At 32.8% G+C, this 24122-nt stretch overlaps 2 protein-coding genes across 6 annotated transcripts; both read right to left on the bottom strand.

Annotated features, from left to right (window-relative positions):
* Positions 1-378: 378 nt before the first annotated feature.
* On the bottom strand, positions 379-2827 carry LOC130655324 (uncharacterized). Its single transcript, XM_057458066.1, has 3 exons — positions 2670-2827; positions 1865-2078; positions 379-1565 (listed from the first exon to the last, which is right to left on the bottom strand). Exons 2-3 carry the CDS (start codon positions 1976-1978, stop codon positions 1131-1133), a joined length of 549 nt encoding a protein of 182 aa, XP_057314049.1. The 5' UTR covers positions 1979-2078; positions 2670-2827; the 3' UTR covers positions 379-1130.
* Positions 2828-4742: 1915 nt separating this feature from the next.
* Positions 4743-22988, bottom strand: LOC130655323 (prestin-like). Of its 5 annotated transcripts, none has more exons than XM_057458062.1 (19): positions 22840-22988; positions 10400-10718; positions 10105-10215; positions 9756-9925; positions 9497-9667; positions 9071-9223; positions 8900-8982; positions 8683-8830; positions 8480-8590; positions 8112-8189; positions 7892-7987; positions 7691-7797; positions 7539-7605; positions 7015-7257; positions 6586-6771; positions 6398-6452; positions 5954-6063; positions 5771-5866; positions 4743-5650 (listed from the first exon to the last, which is right to left on the bottom strand). In XM_057458062.1, the coding sequence occupies exons 2-19, from the start codon at positions 10695-10697 to the stop codon at positions 5588-5590; spliced, it is 2346 nt and encodes a 781-aa protein (XP_057314045.1). In that variant the 5' UTR covers positions 10698-10718; positions 22840-22988; the 3' UTR covers positions 4743-5587. The 5 variants fall into 5 exon arrangements, with proteins under 5 accessions (XP_057314045.1, XP_057314047.1, XP_057314044.1 ...); XM_057458064.1 differs by lacking the exon at positions 22840-22988 and adding an exon at positions 21585-21656; XM_057458061.1 differs by lacking the exon at positions 22840-22988 and adding an exon at positions 13608-13773.
* Between the last annotated feature and the right edge of the window lie 1134 nt (positions 22989-24122).

Genomic DNA, 24122 nt, shown 5'->3' on the forward strand with positions numbered 1-24122 from the left:
GATGCTTTGATGTCTCGGATTTTCAGATGTCATTCATGCTGAGCAGAGCGAATTTCTTTTAATGCGCATCCGTAAAAATGAAAGTCGTAAACAATAGAAGTCATTAGGTCTCGTCAACTATACACGATATTACTATTACTTCATTTTACAAAATGATAGGATGGAGAAAGGTTTGAAGTTTTGATCGATTCTATTGCTGCTGTTACATATCTATGTGCAAACTAGTGGTTACGAAAACAAGTAAGTAATAGGAAGTTTTAAAGTCATTGGGGATTCCATTTCCAGTGTAAGTTACTACCTCTCCAGCATGTGCTTGTGCTATGTAAGGTGATAAGTAAACAAAACAACACATATTACTTTAACAAGTAAAGTTAAACATCGGAGGAAAAACAAATATTTATTTCATTTTTGAGAATAAAGCTACTGCAGTACATCAAAATATCAACTATTCAATTTCATGATATTCATCATTGGTAGCAATCCTCCACCCATTACCAAATAATCACACAATAATAAATAATTTTATAAATAATAAGATTTGTTATCTAAAACTAAAAAAACAAATTCGTCACGAGTAACGAAACTTATCAAATTCTTTTAGGATTCAAGTTGTCTTTATTTTAAAGTGAACTTTGCATTTTTCATAGCTATAACTATTAATCACTATAATGGCAGAAGCTAATAGGAAATTCTTTTATGATTGTAATATATTAACCATTGAAAGTATAATAAACTTTATGTTCAGGCAAAATAAAACTTACTGAGCAAAACACTAAATTGGTTTAATAAGAAAACATGACTATTATCCTGAACATCTGGAAATTTAAAGTGTAAAATTGCACATAAATCTGCTTCAGATTTCACCATTATTTAACTTTACAATTTTGAAAATCATAAAACTATGGTTTCTCAATGTAATGTAATAAGAAATCCAAACACAATTATAACCTGGAAAAATTTAAAAAAATATCTTAAACTAAATTTTATAATAAAAAAACTGTGATTTAAATTAAAAATTGAAATAAAAATTTTCTATCTCATCTAAATAGCGTAAAAAGAGTGTGTATGTTTTATATTACATATATATGTGCTAATTGCATCAATTGAATCATATCATTATTTGTAAAATTTTAATGCTTTGTTTTATTGGCTTTGTGATATTCTTTTAATAATTTGTTAAATGTATCAACAAAACCAGATTTGTTTTGCCCACCAGAAAAAGTTACAGGTCGTTTGTCGTTGTACCCATCAATATAAATAACAAAGTGTGGCACTCCTAAAATTCCTTTCTTCTTTGTTTTTTGAATTTCACTGTGTAATCGTTTAACACTTGTTGGTGATGTAAAAAATTCCAAAGCTTTCACCTTATCTACGCCACAACGTTCAGCTAACATTTGCAAAACTTTATCGGAATGCAAATTGACAGCCTCTTCAAAATACTGTTGACACAGTAAATTGCGAACTTCTGATTCCTTTTCTGGACCATAATTTTCAAAAACAAACTGTAACAGCAGATGACTTTTGATAGAGTTTACAACGTAGCGGTCAGGATCAAATTTTATGCCCTATGAATATCGAATAATATAGTTAAAAAAGACAATTATATGGTTCACTAATAAAATACTTATGAAGGGAAAATTTAGAGCATTTTTACAAAAATATCTGTTAATTACTTAACTCATTAACAAAATAAAACGCAATAAAACAGAATATTAACCCTTATTAGATGACACTAATTCCTGTATAAACAAAAAATTAGCAAAAAAACAAACACATAGGAAGACTTGATTACATAAAACTGTGTTTTGTGGGAAGAAATTTAATAATCAATTTTAATTAAGAAGAAAAAAGTTCAAAGACCTACCACACTTTTAGCAGCTTTAGCAAGGGGTCCTTGACCTTTTAATTCTTGCTTAGCCACTTTCTCTCCAAATTTGTTGGCTAGATAGACCTGTAACGGAATCCCTTCTGGTAACATATGTGCATCCAACAAAAATGGTTTCCAGGACACAACAACTGAAGCCTTATTCTCAACTGCATTGATAGCTGCTTCAAGTTGGCGTCTACCTATATAACACCTGAAAGGCAAAAGTATAATTTCTATGAATATTATAAGTATTATATATATATAATCTATATATTATTTTACATGGCTAGGTTCACAAATATCGAGGGATATACTGTGTCTATATTTCCAGGAGGGGGGCATGGATTAGATTTAGAGTCCTAGAATAACTTACAGGTGACAGTTCTCACAAGGACTATATAGACAACAGCTGTTGTCTATTTCTGTGTGATTACATAGTCATGCTATGGACACACACAAAAAGAAAACAGGCTAGCTAGGTGGCATTCACAAGCTTCCTATCCCTTCATTTATTCCTCACTTGAATTACATACATTTAAAAATAAAGAGAAGCTTGGCCATCAACTATATGTTAGACAGTTAATTTGTAATTTAGATAAGAAAATCTAGATAATGGTTTCAGTGTTAAAGGGCCTTTAATTTACTTAATTTTTCATTAACCATTATCTACCCTACTATGATGCGCAAGTAAATGAGTAGAAATGCATGATAACAACCACAATGGAAACAATAAGCCATTCAACTACCTAGTATTTTTGCTTTTAATTCTTGAGATTAAATAACAAAAACTTATTATTCTTACCAAGGTCATATGATATCCGCGGTTACTTCTACTTTTATCACTACTTTATCATTTGAATTATCTGAAAAAGACATTTTTGCACCAGAAGAAGTAAAATTACTTTGTACTACTGTATTACTTTACTACTACTGGCTACTCCACGGTCGAAATGTTTTGATTACGATGTTTGTTGATTTATTACATTGCGCTTCATCAGTAAACCGTGCTTCTTTAAACTTCTCCCTCGCGGATGCTCTATACCAGTTCAAGATGGCGGATGAAAGGTAAACATGTCGCAAAACGAAACTGAAACATACCTAAAGGACGTATTTAAATCCTAAAAGTTTTCGGTTTTTTATTTTTAAATCTTAGATTTTAAGTCGCAAAAATGTAGTGTGAGATAAATTACAAATGCTCAATCACTTAAATGTCAAAAACATTTATTTTGATGTGAGGCTTTTTGTGCTAAATTTTACAAAAAATAGATGCCATAATTGATTGAGGGTGGCAAAAAATTTGAGAAACATTATGGTTTTTAATATCATGTTTTGCCATTGGCAGGATATGTATTCCAAAAATATTTAACACAAACGCCAAACTATCTCGATACTCCGTAGTGAGAAAAGGAGAAAGAATAGCCATAAAGGCGATGATTGAAAATTTCAAGCAGCTCTTTTAAGACGTTCGCATTTCAATGTGATGAAGTAACAAGACGCGAGTGTTACTTCTTTTTATCATGACTGACATAATTGTTGTGAAGATAAGTAATGGTAAGTATTCGCCTGTCATATAGATAATAAGTCTCCAATTCGTCTGTATAGTAGAACAATAAAGAAATAAGAAGTCAACAGCAAGGCTTGTTGTTTTGGGGGAATTGGAACATGTGATAATGCTTTCTATAATATTAGATCGAAATAAATGAAAAGTTTAAAATTACTTGAATCAAGAAGGTTTAAAAAGAAAACCTCCTTTATGAAAATTGTCTAGAATAAGCACATTTTGATGAATATCGTTTTGTTTCGACATTTTTCAAATTAATTGACAACAGACATATGCTTTTTTAATGCATCTTATTTATTTATTTCTGTAACCAACATTTAAAGTTAAATTTTGAGAATTTTATCCCTATTCGCGAAAATCTGTCTGCGCGAAAAAATTCCCGGAAAGATCAATTCGCGAAAATAAATCTAGAAATGACTTTTTCGCTAAAATTAACTTCGTGAAACTGGAAAAAGTAGTTTTTCTTGAGAAATATTCTTTTTTTAGAGTTGTTAAAAATGATAATGATCACCCTCTGTGAACAAGTTCAATTAAAGCCTACCTTATCTCAATAAATAGGCCTGATATAAATTAAAATTGCGAAAAAATGCTAAGTTCATAAAATTAACTTTTCACAATTCTTTGTATTTATTGACCCAAACTCGTCCCCAGCGCCTTTTGTCTCTTTTTTTTGTTCAGTAAAAAAAAAGAGACAAAAGGCGCTGGGGACGAGCTTGTTTATTGACCCTCTCAAAAATAAGTCAAAAGTTCAAAATTAATCAACTAATTGTTGAAGTACCCACTTACAAAAATTCTCTAAAAATTGTCATTTTAAAACTAATTCACCAAAAGATAGCCAATACACGTAAAAGGAACTTTTTAGCCGTCAAGTTACTTAGTTGCTTGCTTTGCACCCTTTTACCTAGACACTGACAACGTGAACTTTACTTCAACCCTACCAAACGCGTTTGTTTCAAAACAGCCAAAAACACTTTCCAAAAGTCACTATAGTGCTGTTTACTGATAGAGTTGCTTCCGACATAATTTTTCCCACAGTTCAACTAGGAAGGATGCTAAGTGAGACAAAGTGTTCAGGGGACGGATGTAAGGCCTAAAGGTTGTTAAGCAAGTTTTTAGGCAATGGCCAATTTTCGACTTAGTCCCTGAAAAAGTGCATGTTTAGCCTTCTTTTACTACGAAGGGTACATGTATAGCAGGAATGTACGTCAGATCTTTGTTCGCGGATTTACAAACAACAACAATATCAATTAAAACAGGTTACAGTCCGGTTACCTTTGCAGACATATCATGACCAAAAAAATTGCTTAAAAATCATTCAGATATTCATGAAATTATATTCTTGTAGTAATTTTAAACCAGTAAAAAATATTTGCTTATAAAACAATATATACATAACAAATTATCAGTTTTAATAACATTCAAAATCTTATATCCTAACAAATTCGTGAGGCGTTTACATGATTCCCAGACGATCCTGATTGCCATTAACCACACTGTGTTTACATGAAACTTTTATATTGGAAACGAGCAAACACTTGTAGTTAGTTTCTGCGCATGTGCAACGGGTTCCTACACACGCGCAAGTTATGTTGCGTCAATCCTGTTTACATAAACACTGTATTGGATAAATCTACCTGGTATGAATTTTAAAAGATTTCGAGAGAATTTAGGTTTTTAGGTCAAGCTAGAAGAAAATAATAAAACGCATAACAATCATTACAAATTTTAGGAGAAAATGGAAAGTTCTAATAACCAAACCTTTTCCTAACATACTAGTTAATCTTTTATAAAAATGTGAAAGATTGATGTCAGGATGAAAAATTTTAGAGAGTTTAAAAGGAATCTTGGGTCTCAATTTTAGGGTAGTTAAGAGGTTCTAGGTGCAGCCACCTTAGAGACCCTTGTAAACGCCGGCTAAGATTACGTTATATTTTACTTTTAAATATTTTTTAAGAAATTTTGTTGCAGTTCCAACAGGGAACGCTATGTTACCCCACAGCGTTTATTATCGGTTTTAAAGGGGTAATCCAAAATGATGAGTTAGCAAAAACAATAAAATAATTAAGGAAATAAGCACGCGTTTCAGTCCGGAAATTACTTTCAGTGTATGCTTTATGTAGATGGTATCACATCTTCACATTATACACGTGCCTTTTCTTTTACACAACTTCTTTCTCAGACGTTGATTGGTTGAAACTTTCAGCATCGTCTTCTTTGGTTGCCTATGAAAAAAAAACACGCTTAATAATAACCTGTGCTATAAGATATATAAAGTGAAAAAAGCTGGTTTGAAATGAGTTGAAAAAGATTTTTTAGGCGCAACACCACCTTTGTTTCAATACCTGCGCAGAAGAGCAACTGCTGTCGTCCCTAACGATCAGATTATATGACGCGTCATTGTTTACATTCTTCAACAGAGGTTCACAAATCCCTTTTAACTGAAAACAAATTGTAAACGTAAAGTAGTTCTCTGCGAGACATAAAGAAGATAAAAGAGGGATTGGATCAACGAAATAATGACTTACGTGTTCTTTTGAAAGAGAAAACTGCACTGCATCATGGGTAGACACAAAGATATGTTGGGAACCATGTGTACTTGTAAAACCACTGGCCTCAAGTGAGATTAGCAGTTTCGCTTAAATAAAATCAATTAATTGTTTAATGATCATCATTGAATTGTTTTTTACTTTACGTACACAAAAACGCGATATAAATATAACACATTAAATACTAGCTTTTTTGTCTTCTAAAATTAAAAAAAGAGGAATTTTAAAGAGAAAAACACGTTTAAAAGATCATCATTATGCTCATTTGGCTTAAAAAAGTCTCATTCTAAAAAAAGCATTTCATAGATATATATGAAAAATGCTATGCTGCTGCTTTAACCTGTGATTTTGAATTGGTAAACAATCCTCGTTTCCTTACAACATATTTGACTAGACAAGCTTAGCAATTAAGACATTATTTACCTGGACAATTTGCTAAATAAACATTTACGTCAACTTTTTTAAATTCGCTACAAACCTAAAAATACATAACAAAAACAAATTAAGCCATCCCAGTATTAAGAAGTGAAAAAGAGTCCTTGGGACGAGATTGCAAAAAATGTCAATTTTTATTAGAAATGATGCATGCCAGCAACGAAAACACAACTTACTGTTGATATCATAGCCACGCCCATCGTGTCGGCGTAACATATTTGTGAACATTCAAGTATAATAGTATGCGTGGGACAAAAAAGTCGGCACGATTCGTCTTGATAAACTACTTTCGTAGAAAGATTATTTGGAGAATCGAACGAGCCACTTCTTTGGATAAAAGGTACGTTACGCTTCTCAGTACACTAAAAATGAAATGGATAAAAATGACGGTCATTCACTTAAAAAATGACAGTAATTCAGTTAAAAATGACCATCATTCGGTTAAAAACGACCATCATTCAAGTAGAAACGACCATCATTTAGTTAAAAATGAATATCATTCAGTTAAAAACTACCATCATTCAGTTAAAAACTACCATCATTCAGTTAAAAAAACCATCATCTAGTAGAAAGTATGAGAGAGAATGGAAAGAGTAAAAATTTACCTGTGAAAAGCTTCTCTGTTTTAAGGGTGGGGCGTAGGAATTATTCTCCATAAAGAACTTATCACTGGAGCTATCGGGATCACTCCTCGCTGTGGGTGCTTGAAAACAACTTGGTACTGCCATTTGGATGCAAGTACTTGGATTAACGGTAGACTCATACAGTTTTTCTTGAAAGAATTCCACATTTGCAAAGAACAGAGGTGCGTGAAATTGGAAAATTTTAACACCCGGGGTTTCATATAACTAAAAAAATGTGAAGGGGCTATCAATCAATCAATGAATAAATGTTTAGTTCGTAGTGCAGCTAATTAAGGAAAGACATTATTGTGCTAGAAAATATTACGCCAGCAAAGATTGCGCAAGAAAAGCTTGCAAACCTTTCTTCCCTTAAATTAGCTAACAAATTGTTACTCGATGTATAATAGAGATTGTTGACATAATGAATATTCAGCCAACATAAACGACTGTTTTAAAGAACGCAAAAAAAGCTCGTATTATTAACAAAAACCACGAAATATACCTACAGAGTTTTGAAATTTATCCATATAAATTTCTGTTCCTTTCACTTGCCCCATTAATGTTGTTGATGGTCTGTAGATTAATAAACATACTCATTATGTCTCGTTAAGTAAATGGAAGTAATTCGGATTTAAAAATATCGATAGAGTGGATGTACCTGGAGTTTCTCACAACAGACACCAGCAGATTGGCAAACAACCCAGTCGCAAGACCGACATCAACTCCAAATATAATAACTGCTATAAAACTCACAATCCAAATACCCTGGAGAAAGACTAGATGTAAGTATGTATTCGTATATATTTAAATTGTCAGTAAATCATACAGCAGTGAAAAGACGATTGATAAGACTTCTTACCATGTCAATCACAGAAGCCTTCCATAATACCTTCAACCTTGAAAATTGCTTGAATAGTCCTTTTAAAGCAACCAAAACAATAGCAGCCAGAATTGCCTATGGAAATCAATTTTATTGCGATTTCAAGAATAAGGAAAGAAAAGATGAGTTTTGAGGTTTGTCGCTCCTAATGAAACATGTATTTTAAAAACAAACAATAGAAGTAAGCAAAAATTCTTACCCTGGGCAAATACACAAACAGTGGAGCTAGCACAGTTAGTGTAAGGACAATCAGAGCACTTGCAAAAATTCCAGCAAGCTAAAATAATTATTTGTAAAATATTTGTATTTGTAAAATAGCCATAAGAAAATAACCATAAAGTTTATAAAATAACAGAACTAATCGCAAAACACATATATAGCAGTCGGTAAGTAGATTAACGTACGCGAGAATTAAATATTTAGGAAAAGTCTATTCGCGAAAACTAATGCTAGCGAAATATATCTTTTTTGATTCGTGAAATTTTTTGCCCGCCACATATCGAGGTTAACATCGTTCCACATGTCACACGTTAAATAAAAAAATGAGAAATTATAAATAGACTCTACCTGTGTGCTACCCAAATTTTCTTGTATGAGTGAGCGAGACAATGATGCTGACGCAACGAAGCATGAAAGAAAACTTCCAACCATATTTACTGCACCGTATGCGTATAACTCCTAAAATGTAAAGGTACACATCAAAATTTTTCAAGTTTTTAAATTTAAACAATAACCTTTGGCTTAACCAGTAAAGGTACATGTACACTGACCTGATTTGCATCAACTTTATAGTTGTTTTTCTTCGCAAAGGATTTGGCTACAGACACACTGATAGCATATGAAACAACCGCGATGCTGACGCAATCAATGATCATGTCTTGCATGTAGGAAAACTTTGGTGAAGAAAGAGGTGGCAGTCTACAGAAAAAGAATTCATGTTTCTACTAACGGGATTTGCTAGTTGACAACTTAAAATGTGATTCTTACCCTTTTGGAACATTTTCTAAAATAGGGATTGAATATGTTTCTTTGAATTTGAATCCGTACGACAATCCAGTCCCTAAAATGACCTACAAAGAATTTAACAAGATGAAAATTAACCTTAAACGAAAGAAAACAAATAAGCAAACAAACAACAAAAAATAAACAAAAACTTACTACTATAAGTTCGGCTGGTATTGGAAACTTTATTTTCTCCTTATACTTTTGCGTAAAATATTTCACAACGAATAAAATTATTGTAGCTACTACGCCAATGGTCAATGCACCAATGTTTGTCTCCTTGATGTGACTGAAGATGTATCCATACAACTAAAAAAAAAGAGATATATATTGATGGAAAAAAAAGTTGTAGTAGTAGCAGAAAAGTAGATTTAAAGATTTAGGTATTCAATAAAAAATTTAATACTAATGCAATATAATGAATCAATAACCCATGGAAGGGTAATAAAAAAACGAAGGTGACTAAGTTGTTTGCTCCTAGTCAGTAGGAATGCTGGATTAGTGACGTCACACAACTGGAAACTTGAGAGATTAAAGGCACGGAACACGAATACGGAATTTCTACATGCTTTTAAACAATACCTTGAACAAGCTAAAGTAACCACTTGTTTTATCCCGTGGTATTCTTATACCAACGAAGTGTTTCACTTGACTGCTAAAAACGTGAAAAGCGGCTCCTGTCGTGAATCCGCTGATGAGAGGGTCGGAGAGAAAGATTGTGATAAAACCGACACGAAAAAATCCAAGGACGAACTAAATCAGAAAAAAATAATCAAGATTAACATATACTTGAAAAAGAAACTCGCTTCATAAAGGAACTTGAAGATAATAAAATCAACACCTGGATCGCACCAACAAGAAAAGAGACGGTGACAGCGTATTCGATTCGACTTTCTACCAGCAGTTGATCATACTGCGAGTCTGTTGTCCCATTTGAACGTGATGGAAAGTTAACATTCATATTTTTTTGCACGACCTCGCCAACCATTAGCGATATAATGGCGAATGTTCCTAAAAATTATTCATTTGAAATTTAGCGCTAAATTCTGCTGCAATCAAATTTAAATAGACACGAATTCGAGGCCTAACAGTGTGCAAAACTAAACTGTATTTCATAAAATTATCGGATTGTTCCAATTCAGAAGTTGCATATAGATCGGTTTCTTTTTACAAAATGAAAAAAATCTTACCAATGCTAAGGTGTTTTGAAGAGCCCATTAAAAAGTAAACGAGCACAGGGATAAGCGATGCATACAATCCATAGATTGGCGGAAGAGTTGTTAACATACCGTACGCCATACCTGTTAAAAAGAGGGCGAAGATAAAGATCGAAAATTTAATAAAAGGGAAGGTTAACACCATGTATCAAATATTAATTGTTAATGCAACAAAAAAATCGTTTAAAAAAACGATTAAGTGCTTAATAGCAAATCCAACCTAATGGCTGATCGCGCGAAGAATGTTTGTGCAACGGGGGGTAATTACCTTGAGGTATCTGCATTATACCCAGCGTTATCCCCGCAGATATGTCCCGCAGGAGATAATGTCTTTGATACTTTGGCAGCCATGATATAACAGGAAAGAAGGAGAGAAAACGTTGCAAAATATCTGCACATGTGCAGTTTTGTTTGATCCTTGTTGATAACTGTTTGATAAGCGATTCATCCTCAATGTTTTGTCCGTATAAACGCGATACTTCTTCCTCCGTGTAAACTGGCCTTTCGATGCGCACATGTCTTTTGCCAGAGCGACGAACTGATTGTCGAATTAAGTCAAGTTTCATTGCCGGTTCATCTTTTGTAATCTAAAATTAAAAAAGCTAAAAATCAAAAAATTGCATATATACAGAAATAAATTTATAGGTAATAGTCTAGGTCTCGTGACACGATTTAAAAAAAAAATCGATATAAAGTCCTGTTTACACTATTAAAGTACATTAGTTTTTTACTCAGCACAAATTTTCTGTAACAAGCCGTTTTTAGATATATCGCAAGTATTCGTGCCTATAAATTTTTAGTGCAGTTCGCTGACTTTTTTTCGCGAATCAATCGTTTTTTACATGAAATCGTTATTTTCACAAGTGCATACTCTATGTAAATTGTTCCTATTAAACTATTCCTTTGGGAGTCGGTAATTTGAACAGTTTTTTTTTGCGAATATTGCACTGTGGGGAATGAATTATAAGGGAGATAAAAAGAATTCAATGCTGAAGATAAATGGCAACGTGTTATTCGAGAGATGCGAATGGCAACGTAATAGTGTCTAAAGATACATGGCAATACAAGAAGATAAACATTGATGCATTATTAGGGAGATAAGTAGTATCTAATGCATTATTCAAGATAATGTATGACATAGCCCTTTTTAGGGAGATGCATAGTAATATATTACTGAGGAGATAATTAGCAATGTATTGATAAACAGATTCTTTTAAATCAAAGTGCATGGTCTCGAAATTCAATCCCCTTTAACCGTTAGTCAGCCTGACTGTTTCTCTAAAGTGAAGATCCTACACTCAACGCTGCCTGAAGTCAAGCAAAATGCGCACCAATGACAGACTTGTGATGATCTCAAACAAAACATGATTTTCATACGTTAAGACTTAAGACCAAGAATATGTTGAGCTGATTTTTGAAAAGTTATATAAGCTTTGTTTGCTATAAACACAAACTTAGTGGCTTATGACGCGTTGTCACAACGTATTGATCTGGAGTTGTGCATGTTGAAGAGACGGGCTGCATTGTAAAATACATTTCCTGCATGTTTTACCTTTTCGAAAAGATACAAATGTTTGTTGGAAGAAGACGCTGTATCGACAAGATGTAAAAATTCTCTTTTTTAGTAAAAGTTAAATACAAAGGAAAGAAAAAAAAAAACGAGCAGTGCGAACTTACGTTTCTGCTGTTCAAGCACCATTTCGTATACAGAAATATCTAAGCATGTGAAAACGCCCAATGTATCTCACACTAACCGACAACGAAGAGCGAAAATTAATATTTGCAAAAATAGTGCCATTAGCCTGGAAAACACTTTGTGTAGTTTTAACAACTATTAAGATGACGAAGACTGGATTAATATACTTACTAACTGAATGGAAGATGTGATGCCATACAAATAAAAAAATAAAAACAAAATTTATTTTAAGTAAATACAATAACGTGATTTAAAAAATCTGCAAAGAAAACTATAATTTTTATCCACTTATAAAACTTGGAGGCTGTTGTAACTCTAACTCTTAAGAAAACAAATCGATATGTTGGTGAACAAATACACAAAATAAATAATACAAAAGATTAATATTGAGTGGTTTAATGCTCGATGATGTAAGTGTACTGACGAAAAGCTTCGTTTTTAAAAATTATTAAATTTATATTTAAACATGTCGTATTACCATCTAGAAAAATAATACAGAGGATATATAATAAGGGTATGTTATATGAGGAAGATGTTCATAGCTTTGTAGTCAAATTTTATTTTTTTTCTCAATTTATTACGCAGTAAGTATACCCTTCGGAAATGTATATTCCACTTTAAATTTATCATCAAGTTTTATTTTCACAAAGTCAAGGTTTTTTATAAAAAAATAGTGCATAAAAATGTAAGTCTACAATTTCAGGTTAAAAATAGAATATAGATCTATTGTTTAGAACAATACAGAAATAAGAATAATGATCAGTCTAGTTGGAATTGCGCGATATTTTCTTCTTCATGTCCCAGTCAAACAACAAACAAAACAAACAAGCAGTAGGAAACCATAAACAGTAGTGCTTAGTTGTGAATCAATAAAAACAAAAAAGTTTCATTTGACTAGAAAGAGCCCTGAGTACAGTTACCATATTTTATCTGTTTACTCGTTAATACAATAGAGACGTTTCGTCACATGATGTTATGGCGAAAAAGTTCTCGCGACAACTGAAAATCAAGCCAAAGCAACGCAAAATACATACGCAAAATCACTTGTAAATTTTCAATTCTTGATACTCAATGAAAGAAAAACATGCATAACCGAGAAACTCATGTCGCTAAACCAGGCAAGTTTCCACTTGAAAACAAAAGTAGAAGTACTTAAAAAGCATAGTGAAAGTTGATTTTTTTTTAGTTTTATTGTAAAAGGGGGCATTCCCTTTAGTTTCAATCATAATTTACAGAACGGACTTGTAACAGAACGCACATGAAATATATCGCTCGTGCCAACATGTCATGTGTAATTAGAAATACTTTGTTATCTCTAACGAAAGTTATGACCGCAAAAAAATTATTTTTAATTTAATGATTTTTGAAGCTAAACAACGAAATAAAAAGCCACCCTAAAAATCTTTGTTAAATTAAGAATTAACTAAAAAGCGAATGCTTAAGGTTTACAAAAAACAAACAAACAAACAAACAAACAAACAAACAAACAAACAAAACATTAGCAATGAAACCAAGTAATTGGCCTTTTAGTACATAATTGATCAAGTTATATTTGAAATATATCTTTTTTTAATCGGCGACGTTAATAAACAAAGCTATTATATAAAATTAAATGAAAAAGAAAATGAAAATTTATATTACTGAAATGTGAATCAAACACGATCCTTCATATAATATACTTCGATACATAAGATGTTCCGAAGTCTCTTGTTATATTTAGGGCTGTCAAACTTTTGCGTTTGTTTGCTCATGAAAAAAAAACCGTGTCAAAAGGACGTACCACTGCTATTTCTTCTGCTTTGAATCCTTCGTTATCAAGTTCCATTTTTACACACAGTTGAACCCACTTTTGAACCCACTTTCAATAAGCAATAAAGTTTCACAAGAGTATAAATAATTTAGTTATTAAATATATAATATAAATAGGTCATGCGTCTAAAACATAGAAAACGATTATGTGCTTTTCTGCGAATAGATTTCATGTCAACGTAAACACACAATGAAAGGGATGTTATTGTTTTCGACAGATATTGTGGTGGCTTAACTCAGAGTGTGGGAATTTCACTTAGCTAAACATGGGACGTCAGCTGACCACGCCAGAAATATATGACATCAGTCAGGAAAATGTTTTCCCAAGGCAAATAAAGTTGTTTATATTCTGTCCAAAGTAAACAAACAAACAAAAAATAATATAAAAATAAGTTATATGAGCAAATTTAAATAAAATGAAAATAAAATAAATATATTATTTAGTTGACTTTATACCAAAAAAATGTCAGAAATGATCGTATAAATCAGAAGACGATCAGTTAAACACGCAAAATGTTTTTATGTGACGATTTTTTATTTTAACGTGATGTATAGCTCGCGTATAATAGCAAATTAGTTAAACTAATTACGAATCAAAATAGATAAGGAGACTCTAAAGAATAGAAGTTATATTTTTATATAAAAATAGACGTATCTCTTTAGATTTAAGTTTAAAAACAAAATCATCAACGAAGGAGAGTGTCCGAAGCTGTCCACTCGACAGGATTTAACAGGAAAATAGAAGGCTCCTTTTCCTCATAAAACCCCTTCTTGAAAAAAGTTTTAAACTTCCAAATTTTGTTCATCTACACGCTTTTTTGTATAAGAACACCTTTATTTTTCTGAAAAAGAGACTTTTTGATTATAATCAGCTTAGCTTGATATTCTGATATAAAAAAAATTCAAAAGGGTTTTGGTGCGAAGTGATGTTGACTTTCTTAGGTAGATATTCAAACTAGAATTTGCATATAAAAAAGATACACTGTGAATTTTTCAGTCTTTAAAAAACATAATAAAAATCGAAAGAAGAAATCCAAATAAACAAAGATAGAGGTCTAATAACACATATTGAATGAAACAATTAAAAACTACATGTCCCTCGGTCTATTACCTCGGTTCTATTACTTGTATGTGACGATTGTTCTGTTTATCATACAAACAAACAACACGTGCGATAATATGCCAGCGTAATTTTACATGCGAGTGACACTTCTGACAGTAAATGCTATATGGTGAGGTAGTAGTATATACGAAAGTAAAACTTGACCGAGGGGATGAAGATAACTTAAGGCGTTATGTACAGTTTATTGGTGAGCGAAGAGCCAAGTATTAATGACCATCTGTATTTTAAAACTCAGAGAAATCTCCATCCACTTCAATTTATTAACACTCTACCCAACTATCAGTTAAGAAAATTTCAAGGTTACCAATTCCAATAGCAAATTTTCGCTCGTAATTTCTGTACTTAATTTTGCCTATTTTACTTGTAGATAAACGAAAATGTTTGCACCCTGTAAAGTTTGATTCTATTAACGGCGACGTTGTAAAAAAACAGCTTGCACGAACAAGAGTAGGATCAGGTCGATTTGGATTGGACGTAGAAAGGGGTGGCGTCAAATTCTGATATCAAGAGATTTTGAAGACAGTTTAAATGAACCGTGTGGTGGAATTTCGAACATGATCAAAAAATTATGTATCGACAAAGAAATATTAGAGAGGTTTGAAGCTTTACTTGCATCCCACTGGACAAAAACCCTGGTCTACACCCAATTGGAATTGGATTTGCTACAGATGACCTCGTGGATTCTGTAGGCCCGGTATTAGTTTGCGATGGTTACTGAACAGGTTGTAATTCGACTGTACACGCGATGCAGTTGGTCGATTATTTCTTTTAGATGAAACTAATGCTTTCAACTCGATCGTCAGACATTACTTCATAACAGTACTATCATTTTTCGCAAATGCTATACTGAATTTTCATATATTATGTGTGGAGGGGTGTTAAAATCAAGTGAAGGAAAAACACAAGGTGATCCAATCGCAATGGCTGTATATTCGATCGCAGTTATCCCACTTGTGCTTACGCTAGTAGACTGTTCTGTTACAAATGAACACTTCACAAAGACAGCTGGCTATGCCGACGATTTTGCTGCTGCTGAAAAGCTTGGTGATTTGAAAAAATGGTGAAAAAATGGTGGAAAAATTGTGCGCACTTGGGCCTAAATATGGTTACTACCTCAACGCAATCAACTGGTTTATCACAAAAGACAAGCTAACAGAGAAAGAAGAAGAAATCCTAAAAAAAAACAAGATGACACCTAACGACCAACGTCATCTTGGCGCTGTCATTGTCAAGACATCGTATAGTAAGTTTCAGGGAATGGTTCAAGCAAATTCAACTGCTGAGCTAGATTGCATTTGTTAAACCACATAGAAACCACGTTTACAGTAAATTCGTTTTAGAATTTAAGCACAAATTTTTCTTTAGTATGAAATCTGTACCTGACATTCGCGATCAGTTATACCGGCTTGACAACGTCATATATGTAGAGTTCATTCCAACATCAACAGGAGGCTTAACCTTTTAAGGCTTTACCTCTTTTTTTTCCGATGTAGGATTACCGTAATTCCTCTTTTTAGCCCCCGGGGGCCTATTAAATTCTGGAGGTTTTAGACAGGGGACTTTATAGAAGGGGGACTTTATAAAAAAAATGGGGGCTAAAAAAAATGGGGGCTAAAAAAAAGGGGGGCTAAATAAATAGAATTTTAAACACAATATCTAATTTTCAAATTAACACACAATGTTAACTTCATCTGTATCATCATCTTCATCTAACAGAAGAAGTTCTATGTTGGACTTGTAGTTAAAAATTACTTCCGCAAAAAAAAAGTTCCGCACAAATTTCTACCGCAAATAATTTCTTGCCTTAAGGTACAATGAGTGTTGAAGATAGACCAGGGAAGTTTTACTTCTTTAAGTTTTCTTAAAACTGGTGGAATGGGCCAAGAGTGTCCGACATTCTTTATTAAACGATAAATATCGTTCGGCTTATATCGATTGATTGGTATGTGCATTAATGGTAGCCAATTAATCTTCAACGATTATTGTCACGTAGAAGTGTTATTACAATCACTCAGAGTACGTGAAAGAGTTTGTAATGTCAACTTGTTTCTATGTCATTCTTCAGAGCAACATATTTACTCTTTGTGTATTTTTTAATTGTATAAAATTCGAGTGTGTTTAAAAAATTAAAATATTACGCACAAAAAACAATAATCAATACTGTTGATTGGGTACAATATCCATGTATGACCACGAGAAATACATAAATAAAACTGCATTTTATTAACCTAGAAGAGCAAAACAAACGCAATAAAAAGTTTTTGCAAGATTCAGTTTCGGATAAAGATCTTCTCGCAGAATGTTTACTTGCATCCTTTATTCACTTTCTTGTTTAGCTTCTTATATCTTCTTCTTCATCAGTATTGTAAAGGTGAAAGTCTCTCTTATGGCAATCTCTATCCATCCAGACTTCAAGTTTCGATCAAGTGATTCTCACTACCATCTAGCTTGTTGCCAAAAAGTATCTTTGAATCAATTCCCATAAAATTTCCCTTAGATTAATTTCCACAAATTCCCGGAAAAATCAATTAGCAAAATAATTCTTTGCAAAATTACTAACAATGACTGAAATTTATCTTCGCGTTTTTTTTTAAAATACAAAAGGAATTTTTCGTTTTTCTTCTTCTCTTTTTCTTAATAAATTACTGATCATTTATTAGCTTCTTGATGACGTTTAAGCCTTGTAATTTATGGTTGTTTGTTTGTTTGTTTTTAATGTTAAATGATGAAAAAAGAAATGGAAACCGAGTACCTTCTAGGCGTCTGTCAATTGATTCGTTTCGTTTTTGTAGTTTACAAAATTTAATGCCAGCCTCTGTGATATGAGCAAATTCAAAAATAAATATTAAATAAACAAACAAACAAACAAACAAACAAATTTCTAAAACTGGAAAGATTTCCAAAGATATTTTGCGATTCGTTTTTTATACATTATAGAATTGCTCGTTGAGCAATTCTATAATGTATTATTTAGCAATTCGAAGATCGAACAAGGGAAAACGAAAATTCTCTTTTAAACCTCTAGTGGATAAACATTTGCGAATCAAGGAATAAAAATATTACTATAACTTCCGCGAATGGTCATTTTAAAAAGTTTAGCGAGACAAATTTTAGCAAAAAAAGGCCAAAAAAACTAATAATTAGCGAAAATTATTTTTCTTCTCTAAATATCTCCAAATAACTGATTTGCGAAAATTTATCTCTGTGAAATGCATTGTTTTAAATATGACATAAAAAAATCAACAAGGTACTTTAATCTGCTTTAATAGAAGAACATTGCTACTTATTTGGAAGTAGACAATCTAAAACAGATAACTTACTTTACAAATAAAAGTTAGATCCCGATTCATACCTTTTTAAAATTGTTGATCATAAAAGCGCAGTAAAGTAATAAGGAAGGACATAGTCCCAAATACATCAGTAATTCAGTCATTAATGGTTGAATGGATGGATTAATGGTTGCATATCTACTCATTTGAAAAACATCGAGCTGCACCTGATGGAACACAAAAATGAAACTGATCAAAAACAAAATTTTGTAGATTTTGTGCCGACTTGTGTAAAGTTGACCCTTGTGTGTGGTTACGTCACACATTTAAAAGTACTGCGATTAAAGGCCCAACACTAATTCTTATTGTCCTTATTACCAAGCAAATACCGCCTTTTATACACTTAGGCCGAAAGGGGACTATGGTGTCGTATAATTCTTCAAATTTTTTTCAATCATGCTATAGCTTTTACCATTCTTTGATGAATTTACATAAAAAGCAGAGAAATTATATTGTTAATTTGGGTTCTTTTTTTTAGGGTAAGGGGTCCAATTTAAGTTCGGACTTCTCTTAAGCCCTTTTTCTCAACTAAATTTCTAGCCAGGGAAAGAACACCAATTTTCTTGACGACTATAAAACTTACATAACTGATGAAAAAAAATTATTAACACTTTTAATATTTCTAACGATTTGCCTATTAAATCTTGAGAATTGTGCCAGTTGGTCTCAATATAGATTTGATTGAACTCGATGATATCACCTTACTATTAAGAAAGTATACTGATCATCCCAGTGTTGGAGACACTAGATCATAAGACAATTTTGGTTTATTCATGTTGAACCTGGTGATGTCTATGGAGACTTCACCAGGAAGTCTAAACTCACAAAAATCTCCCAGTGAAACAACCCCGTTAAAGTCTTGCAGCTTGCTGCTGAGGTCATTTGCACTCCACTTACAGACTGTATATAACACTTCTATAAGCAATGGCGCCTTTCCAGATGTTAGGCTAGCAGAAGTGTTTCTAGTCTTTCGAAAGGAGGACAAGTTTCTCAAGAAAGATTTTCGCCTTGCTAGTATTTTAACTCTTATTGTTCAAGTCTATAAGAGAATACTTTGAATATTTAAAAAAGTGTTCTCTGTCAATTATGCAGCTTTCGTCACAGACACAGACACATCATACAGTATGCTTTACTTAGAATGTCAGGTCTTTGGTATGAGTGCCTAGATAAATCTAGGTTGGGAACCATAATGATGGACCTAGCATTCAATACCCTTGATCATGATTTGCTACTGCGGAAAATCGCAGCCTATTAGGTAGATATTATTACGTACATTAAAAAGCTATCTTGACAAAAGATAGTACAGGCCCATAATTGGAGCCTCACTCAGTAAATAGTTGTGGGTGTTCCATCCTTGGTCCTCTGCTTTTCATTATTTTTATCAATGATTTGTTATTTATAGTTGAGAAAACAAATATCTGCAACTTTGCAAATAGCATCATGCTATTTTTGCCTGTTATGCTTTCATGCTGAAGTTGTAAGTTGTCTATGGCTTATCCAAGGTTTTTACATGTTTTTCATCAATTAGCTTGTTCCGAATCCAGCAAAATTTCAGATGACGTTTCTTGATTTAGGAACACAATACTATTAAACTCCGGTGATTATAATATAACCATATTTTCTTCTAATTCTGTGATTTCCTCAGGTATTAACATAGATAACATGCTCTCATTTTATTTGCATATTCTCACGTTGTACACAGAGCAAACTACAGCCTTGGGTGTCTTTAAAGGGTTATAAATTATATGGAGTTTAATCAACCATTAATATTAAACGCGTTTATATCCCGTGTGTTTAGGTATGCTCCAATTATACAAATGCCTTGTAGTAAACCCTCCATTAACTCCGTTATTTCCATTTATAAATGTGCCGCAATCCATAGGTTGCATCTTTGATAAGGAGCTGGACGATTTATAGTATCAAATACAAATTGCTTCTGCTCATTTCACATTTGCATATTTTGTAAAGTCCTACCTTCATTAAATGACTTTTTCAAATCACAAGGGTGTCTTTGTCTTTACAAAAGACCAACCACCACAAGTAGTTGTGGAACATGTTAATTTATATTTAGATGCTACTTTTTATGGAATGCACTGTCAGATTATATAAAGAAATAAGAAGATATGTTCTTGAAAGCTGTGTAGGTAAACCTCTAATAAATCTTGTCTTCTGGTTTCATTATTTTTTTATCTTTTTATCTTTTAGTTTAAGTTTAATGGTTGGTGTGAATTAGTCACTTTATTTCAAACTATGTAAAACCAACTTTAAATAAATAATAAAAAAATAAAAAAATATGAAGTCAAACTATTTAACAGAAGAATATTAGGAAAGATGTTTCTCGTTTTAAGTGAATGTCAATTGTATTGGTGATTTTAAATCTGAACTGACTTCTTTCATGATCATCTGCTTCCTAGACATAGGGAACTACACAGGAGAGTAGATAGATGTGCACATTTTATATGGCTAGCCTCACAAATATTGAGGAATATACCCTGTCTATTATTTCCAGGAGGGGCCATGGCTAAGATCAGGAGTCCTAGAATATTTAATGCTCATTTTGAGCTACGCGGACCTAATTAGGGTCTGCGCTCTACCAGACAACTCCCTGCCACATCCAACAGCTCTTCTCTCAATTTCCCTCACATGGTTTGGGTTAACCCGGGTCTATGGTATCATTCACTCCCCCATATATAATCGCCGCCAAGGGAAGTCAAATCTCCTGCACAAAGTGCGAAAGTTATAGCCACTAAACTAAGGTGCCATAAACTAAATTATTGCTCCATCAACTAAACTACTGCCCCACAGGTGTGTTTGCGAGGTGTGTGCATTTCCTAAAACACTTATATGGGGCATAATCATTGTTTCAATAGTTTGCTTTATTGTACCGTTAATGACCACACCTGCCACTAGAGGCATGCTTGTTTATAGACAAAGATTGGTGTTTTTTCTACTTTAGTCACATGTGAGTTTCTTATCAGCAGAACTTTTTAAAACTATGCAGCAAATCTTTGTTTATTAATTAATGATTTTCTAAGGCATACATTCTTCTCTACATGCTGCATGTCAAGTAACATTACTTTGTAACCAGAACTTATATTTACAACATTGTTATAAAAAAACACATTCACAGGGTTTTAGAAGATGCTGTAAATATGTAAGAGAAGATAACAATCCCTAGGTACAATGCTGCACTTTATTTGTGTCACATGCACATAAATACCACAATTTAAGATATAGGTAAATCTCTAGGAAATATTGTTCCGCATTCCCCATTTTCCACCAAGTTTTGTAGATTTTTTTAAATAATAAAAAAATTCTAGATGTAGTAGCTGGGAAATGTATTGGCATAGTACCTGCTTAATTACCCCAACTATTTTTAAATGGAATTGAAGACAGATATCAGCACTGTTATTCTTCCAGTGGGCAAATGTCACGTGGTACATGTCCGTATTTTTGAAAGTAGCTATTATGATTTAAGGTATAACACATCATTTACCTCTTTATAAAAAGTGCCTGCATTTTTCTTAGCTAGTATCTTTGTTCAAATATGGAACAATCCACTCCACTATCTGAAAAATGTTCGAAATATGGTGCAATTAGGTCCTTGCCAAACAACCTAAGATCATAAAGTCCATTGTAAACAATCTGCCTGAGAGTGCAGTCTGCTGTGACATTGAGAAGTGAACTTACCAAGTTCGCAGTGCATGTCACTTAAATAGAAACGCCGTTCTTCATTGCTTGTGGCTGCGATCCTTGAAATTCCGCACTTTTTCTCAATATATTTGTCCGAGGTTGTGGCTAGCTAGCTCTAGCCTTGGAGGAAAGAATACGGAAGGAGAAACAACTTCATTTCTGTACGCTTTAAATGTATTGAATTTTCTATTGTTTTTAATTTCAAAAGAATCAGTGCGTGAGGTGCTCGACCGAGTCTTTTACGCAAAAAAATGATCAAATTCCATGTTCTCCTTTAATAGGGGCTAACTTTTTTCTATTGAAATCTGACTGTAACACGCTGCAGGCACGTGATATTTATATGGAAAGTGTGCTTAATATAAGTCGGTAAACATTGCTGTTAAAAACTTCAACAATACGTTTGGAAATAAGCGTTTAACCATGATATTAACCTATTTTTGCAGGCTTGAGTATACCACTTTGATCATGAAAAACAATATAGACAGATATGCGCCGGACGTGTGCCGACAAAATGTGTGCTGGATTAATGTTTATTCTAACTAAAGAAATAACTTCTTATAACAGAACGTCGTTTTAAAACGAGATATAAACTTTTTCTTTTTGTTTACAAAAGTGTCGAGCATGTGCTTCTTCGCTAATTATGTTAACATAAGAACAAAAGAAATTTTACTGATTTCAATGTGGCTTCTTGTATTGGTATTATCATCAAATTCATCATCAAATTATCTAATTGTTTTTATAACCAATCATAGTTGCGAATTGTTATTCACAAATAATTTAGTCACACAACCGCCAAAATTTCAAATTAAGTTTCTATACAGACACCTGCTAGAACCTCACGCAGTGTTTCAATAGAATTAAAAGAGTTGTTTCTCCTTCCGTATTCTTTCCTCCAAGCTCTAGCTAACTATTAAAAAAAGGTCAACTTGCAACTTGTTGAATGGCTAGCTAGCTATAGCTGTAATTATCCTAGCGTTGTGCGATTAAGGATTGTTTATGAAAGTCACACGACTTAATAATTAAATTTGTGATAGCTAAAATATAACGAAATGATGTACCTATCTTATGCATCTGTCGATTTTCTTTCCAATTTCAGTTTCAAAACTAGAAACAGGAACGGGCAAAACAGGCTCAGAGTTTGTTTACCCTTTTCGATTCCGTTTGTTTGTTTGTGCTCGTCCCCTATGTATTGTACAGCTTCGCTATGTGTCCATCCCCAGGGGCTCGTTTTACACGTCATTTTTCCAACCTCTCATTCCCCAGGCTCCATAACAAGGACTTTCTCTCTTGGAGCAAGAGATCTTGGAGGAGAAGAGTGCTTTCCTTTCATAATATGAATGGAAAGAGGTATAAACGCAGGAAATTTTGAATGATTGGCTGAGATTTTTCCTTCTTTTAATTATTCAGAAGTAAGTCAGGAAGCGCGCTTAAAACAGTTTAAGTGTTCGTTCATTTTCTCCTGTATTGAAAATATGAAGTAAACAAAGTGAATTTAATAATAAGGTTTTGACACCATGAGTACTATTAATATTTCTCATTTTTGATGAAATAATTAGTCACCCGGCATGAAAATTTAATAAAATGTTATTGGTAGTAACCTGAAGTCATATGTTTGTAACAAAATATTTCACAAAAAAAATATTTCACTTTTCTTCATGGTCAGGGCCTTCTTAATTCATAACATTTTATTTCAATTTCTTAGTTCTCATTAAGGGCGCTGTAGCAACAAAAGAAATATTTATATAATTAATGGTTAACTGAAACTGTGAGTGAACTCGTGTATTCGTTATAATATATACACAACCTCTTGAAGTATAATCTTTTTTCTTTTTTTTATTAATAAGAACAAGTATTTTTTGTTTGATAAAGATATAAAATAAATATTAAAATTATGTTTTTAAATGTTTGAGAATTGAGAATCCAGCAAAAAATACGTAAAATTAAAACGAAACATAACATGGCAATTATTAAAATGTTTCTCTCTTGCGCACGCGCGTGAAAAGGCCCTACTATACAAAAAATAGACATCCTGGGGTGGAGATTAGAGAGGGACTATGCTGACTTTAAAAAGAAGATATGATGGTGTACATGAAGGTTTGGCACGTGATTATATACTTTTCGGTACCGTTTTTATCATTATAACATGGTAAACGAAGCTTCTATAAAACCGAAACCGTATGGCCAACTCCATGCTTGCTTTTATATTTCACGTATATTATTACGATGGCCCCTATGGGCTCATTTCTCTTTTTAGTATAAGCACTTTTCTTCTTCGGTTCTCTTTATTTCTCGAAATCTTCTATTCCATTTGAAACACTTCTCTTCCAAAGTGCGAAACACT

Source organism: Hydractinia symbiolongicarpus, chromosome 8 (genome assembly GCF_029227915.1).
Source record: "Hydractinia symbiolongicarpus strain clone_291-10 chromosome 8, HSymV2.1, whole genome shotgun sequence".
NCBI lineage: Eukaryota > Metazoa > Cnidaria > Hydrozoa > Anthoathecata > Hydractiniidae > Hydractinia > Hydractinia symbiolongicarpus.

Excerpts from the sequence above, each read along its gene's own strand:
- LOC130655324 (XM_057458066.1), bottom strand. The coding sequence starts at position 1,978 with ATGTTACCAGAAGGGATTCCGTTACAGGTCTATCTAGCCAACAAATTT. Across the intron at positions 1,566-1,864 it reads CTAAAGCTGCTAAAAGTGTG|GGCATAAAATTTGATCCTGA; the intron begins GTAGGTCTTTGA and ends CGATATTCATAG.
- LOC130655323 (XM_057458061.1), bottom strand. The coding sequence starts at position 13,652 with ATGGAACTTGATAACGAAGGATTCAAAGCAGAAGAAATAGCAGTG. Across the intron at positions 10,719-13,607 it reads AAGCAGAAGAAATAGCAGTG|ATTACAAAAGATGAACCGGC; the intron begins GTACGTCCTTTT and ends TTTTAATTTTAG. Across the intron at positions 5,867-5,953 it reads TTTCTCTTTCAAAAGAACAC|TTAAAAGGGATTTGTGAACC; the intron begins GTAAGTCATTAT and ends ATTTGTTTTCAG.